We start from the raw sequence: 4036 nt of genomic DNA, 5'->3' as shown, positions 1-4036 counted from the left end.
ATTTGTGGGGGGGGAGGGGGGCGTGCTTGTGTGTGTACATGTATATATATTATAACTATGGCAAGTTATATCTGTATCCATCGACATGACATCTGCGTTTGCAATTGAGCTGAATCATAGGCCTAGATGAATTAACATTCATGTGATACTTTTGTTTTTCTTGGATAATGCCCGTCAAATTTTTGCGTCGTTATATAGGATACATACAAGTCGAAATATTTGTTTACTCAGCCCCGTACTTGGGTGGTTTGTATCATAACACTTATTTGTATGCTTATATGTGTCCTATCGATTTACAGTATCTGTAGTAAAATGTGCATCTCGACCGAAGTAGTCACACACCTGCATGCTATACGAATCAACCGTCTATTCACATACAGATGCGTACATACTTATGGCAAAGATTGGTACTACTGCAATTTCATCAAGATCAGTACTTTTGAATTTCTTTCTAACTTATTGGTGTCACTTATTAGTGTACAGACGCGTACGCGTCTCGGGATTATAGGCTGAAGGGTGCCCTTTAAGTTTCCATGGACTGTCACAGGTTTGTCGTCCTCACTCCAGCAATTGAATCATCGAGCATACTTTTCCGCCGAGCCATGGACAATCCCATTTTCTCCGCTATATTCCGCTCTATGATTGACCGCACGACTCGAGGATCTCTCTCAAATTTGGACAGCACACCAGACTCGCCCAATAGCTGTCTAATATATGCTCGAGCTTCTAGCACTAGATGGTATAGTGTATTCCAATCAGCGCAGCTAGAATTTGCGCTAATCTTTATATTCCGAAGACCAGCTATCAAATCGCTTGGCAGGTTCACAGGCGTGGGAGCGCCTACGTAAATATACGTGTTGAGCAACGCCAATATTTCACATAATTTCGTCACTGCGACGTGTTTATCACTGAAATCGCCCAGAAGATTGATATCGCGGATGAATTTGCAATTTTCGGAACAATATCTTCTCTCGGATATATCTAGCAGGTACGAATACAACTGTCCATCCGTCAATATGATGTCGAGCTCCCCTCTTGGGTCCAAGAGATTGTACGCCTGGCTAACCGTTTCCACATTGTCCATTCCATGCCAATTGAAGTAGATGAATATGTCTTTCACGACGACAAAGCCGAAGAATTCTACCCACATGAGTATTGGGATCCAGTATGAGACTACAATTTCAAACCATACTCCTCCGAAGCCCACCTCGTCTAGTTCTGGCAACAGAATAGCACAGACATATAGTATAGCTAATGAACACCAAACGCGCACGGCAGGCTGGTAGTCGACGAATTGTTGTGCAGCTCCACGCAGCTTCCACGTGTAGAACGCAAATTCAAGGAGTAGAAGTAATTGAAGTGCTCTGATACCCTTAATGGCGACCTTGTGTTCCGCGCACCAGAGTACTGTTTCATTTAGAACTATAGGTATCACTGTGAGGACTACGATAAGTAGTGCCATCCGAACCAGCATCAGGGGATATCTAGGCTCATATATACCCCTGCAATACACGAGGTACATAACCCTGAAGCGCAATATGAGCGCTGTGTACAGCACATTCGAGCAAATTACTTTAAAAGTTGAAACCAAGGCATTTAGGGCATTCGGAGGGTGACCAAGTGAGGAGAAGACGCGATGGGCGAACAGAAAGTTCGAAAGCGGATAAAGGATTAGACTCCACGAAAGGTGTACCAAAAACCACGGCAGCCTGCATCGGTACTCTGGGCGCTTCAAGTTGTACCAGTTTATGGCTACAAAGGACAATATCAATATCTGAGTGATGCCAAATAAAATGAAGTTCGTTTTCCTATACTTATCCATGCTCATACCGTACCGCGAGGTAATGACCGTCGACGACCAGATGAGCGAAGCCAATGAAGGAACATATACAAATAGTAACCATGTGAGATTGGTCATCAAAGATCTCCGATCTCGAAATACTAGTCGGTCTTTGCTCTTCTCGGAGTGTGATGTCGCCTGTGCAATGCCCCCACCTATCGACTCAGTTGTGGACAATTTACTGTCGAATTCTATTGAAGGTATCACACTTGTGTGTTCTTCGTCCAAACCGGCCTTTAACTTCGCACGTACATTCTCACAATCCTGCGAAGATGTTACCGGGGAATCTCTTACACTTTCCTCGACGGAGGAGTTACTGCCGTTTTTACTCATCATCTCCCAGCCTTAAAGACGTCACAAGACTGTCCAATCGAATGGCGTCCACTATGGATTCTGCACTCAGCACACTTAAGGTTGAGTTGAACCTTAAATATATGCATGCACTATACTTTAAAAGTGAATTCCTGGCTTCACAGATGTTTCTATGAATATGGAGGCAGAGGCGGGGAGAAAGTAGAAACCGAGAAAGGGGAGTGAGCGAGAGGGTCACAACGACGAGTATAAATTATGAGTTATCATGAGAACTCAGGCCGAGTCTAACCGGTTATAGCGAATTTTCGCTATAGTAACAATAATAGGGCAAATTAAGGCTGGAAATTTTCGAAATGACGAAGGTGTCCTTTCGAGATTTCAGACTCAATTGCACCGAAGTAGTTAACGTATAACTCGACATTTCCCGCCAAAGTACCGACTATTTATAAACCTACTCTAAGTGCGTAGCTTTCAATAATTTAAATGTATGTTATAATATATCATAGAAAGTGTCTAATAAATATATACTACTTCTAATATATACAACCTCTGTTCTTTTGTGATACAATATGGACGAGAAACTTCGCTTCTTCTACACACGCCGAGCAGCATTGAGACAGCGATTGGCTAATGCCATCAATGAGGATACATCCAGTGCTAGTGATGTGCTTAGCAATATTTTGCGTACAATGGAGGAGAGTAGCATTAACACAAGTAGTATTGATAAGGAGGAGGATAGTGACGAAGACTCCAAAATGAGGATAATATTACAACCACTCTGATAATAACTACAATATTAACGGTATTAACAAACATCATTCCTGTTCTAGAACAATCAAATACCATGCCTAGAGGATCACTTGTGTATCGTTTTCGGCCATCGTTCGATGAGATCGCTGGACACATGCTACAAATGAACTCCTTCTATGTTGACATGCGCATGAGCTTACCTCAGTTTTTAGTTTTAAAACAAGCTATCATACCTATGTGTGAACGCGATGAAGTCATGGGAAGCCTGAGGAACGGAAGCATCGATGTTGGGGTTCAATTGGCCAGACCTTTACGTATGTTAACGGGGGGCCAAGTGGCAGATCTCAAGTGCACACATGTAATGCATAAAAGTACTGTATATGCAACATTTAAACGAGTAGTGCGTGCAATCAACTGGCCCTTGGAGTAAATTCCTAAGCAACCTGTGATCATCGCTATCGATTCACAGCATTTTCTTGTTCATCTTTTGGCTCCGCACATGACAAGCGTGCCTTAGAGGCCTGTGGCTTTTTAGATCTGATTCGGACGCTGCCTCGACCGTATTATGTAGTAGGTAATAATGCGTACACGGGTGATGAATTCATGCTTATTCCTTATCCGGGGAGAAACCTGGGCGAATACTGGGATGCCTTCAATTTCTTTCAATCCCAAAGCAAACGTTTGGGATATTTCTAAGAAAGTGAAGTATCCTATGGAAGGGTTTTAGGGTTTCTCATTCAAGCAGCAGCCATCATCACGGGCACTAAATACCCTCGGTTTCTCAAACATCAAACAAACTTACTTCACTTCTGCGGCCTGCTCCCCGCGCGACCATTAGTGGACTACCTCGGAGGTTACCTGGGAATACAACTCGACTCAATGGCAAGCAAAAATCGACTTACCCCTCTGACGCAACCCGCCTGGGCCCACGATAAACCATCACTGCGCTTCCCGTACAGTATCTATGCTCACCTGAAAACTGTACACAAACCCACGGGCGGGCGTACACCCGACCATGTAGCCCTCCGCCAACGCTGTGACGACATCAGGAAGAACTCAACAAACCGTTGGTCCAACAAATAGATCGCGGCAATGGCCCGGCGCCAATACTACTACCAACTGGTTATGGGTAAA

The 4036-nt window shown here is 43.8% G+C and overlaps 3 protein-coding genes across 3 annotated transcripts; 2 read left to right on the top strand and 1 right to left on the bottom strand.

Moving 5' to 3' along the window:
- Positions 1-588: 588 nt before the first annotated feature.
- On the bottom strand, positions 589-1084 carry SARC_13310 (hypothetical protein; the record flags this gene model as incomplete). Its single annotated transcript, XM_014292562.1, has 1 exon — positions 589-1084. A coding segment is annotated over one exon (496 nt), but the record flags the coding sequence as incomplete, so codon positions are not given.
- Positions 1085-1820: 736 nt separating this feature from the next.
- Positions 1821-2040, top strand: SARC_13309 (hypothetical protein; the record flags this gene model as incomplete). The annotated part of the gene is made up of 1 exon (XM_014292561.1): positions 1821-2040. A coding segment is annotated over one exon (220 nt), but the record flags the coding sequence as incomplete, so codon positions are not given.
- A 681-nt stretch (positions 2041-2721) lies between these two features.
- SARC_13308 (hypothetical protein) lies at positions 2722-2934 on the top strand (the record flags this gene model as incomplete). Its single annotated transcript, XM_014292560.1, has 1 exon — positions 2722-2934. The coding sequence occupies one exon, from the start codon at positions 2722-2724 to the stop codon at positions 2932-2934; it is 213 nt and encodes a 70-aa protein (XP_014148035.1).
- Between the last annotated feature and the right edge of the window lie 1102 nt (positions 2935-4036).

The sequence above is a fragment of the Sphaeroforma arctica genome (genome assembly GCF_001186125.1).
Source record: "Sphaeroforma arctica JP610 unplaced genomic scaffold supercont1.3125, whole genome shotgun sequence".
Lineage (NCBI taxonomy): Eukaryota > Ichthyosporea > Ichthyophonida > Sphaeroforma > Sphaeroforma arctica.
The sequence above is the reverse complement of the archived record's forward strand: the minus strand, read 5'-3'. Positions and strand labels throughout refer to the sequence as shown.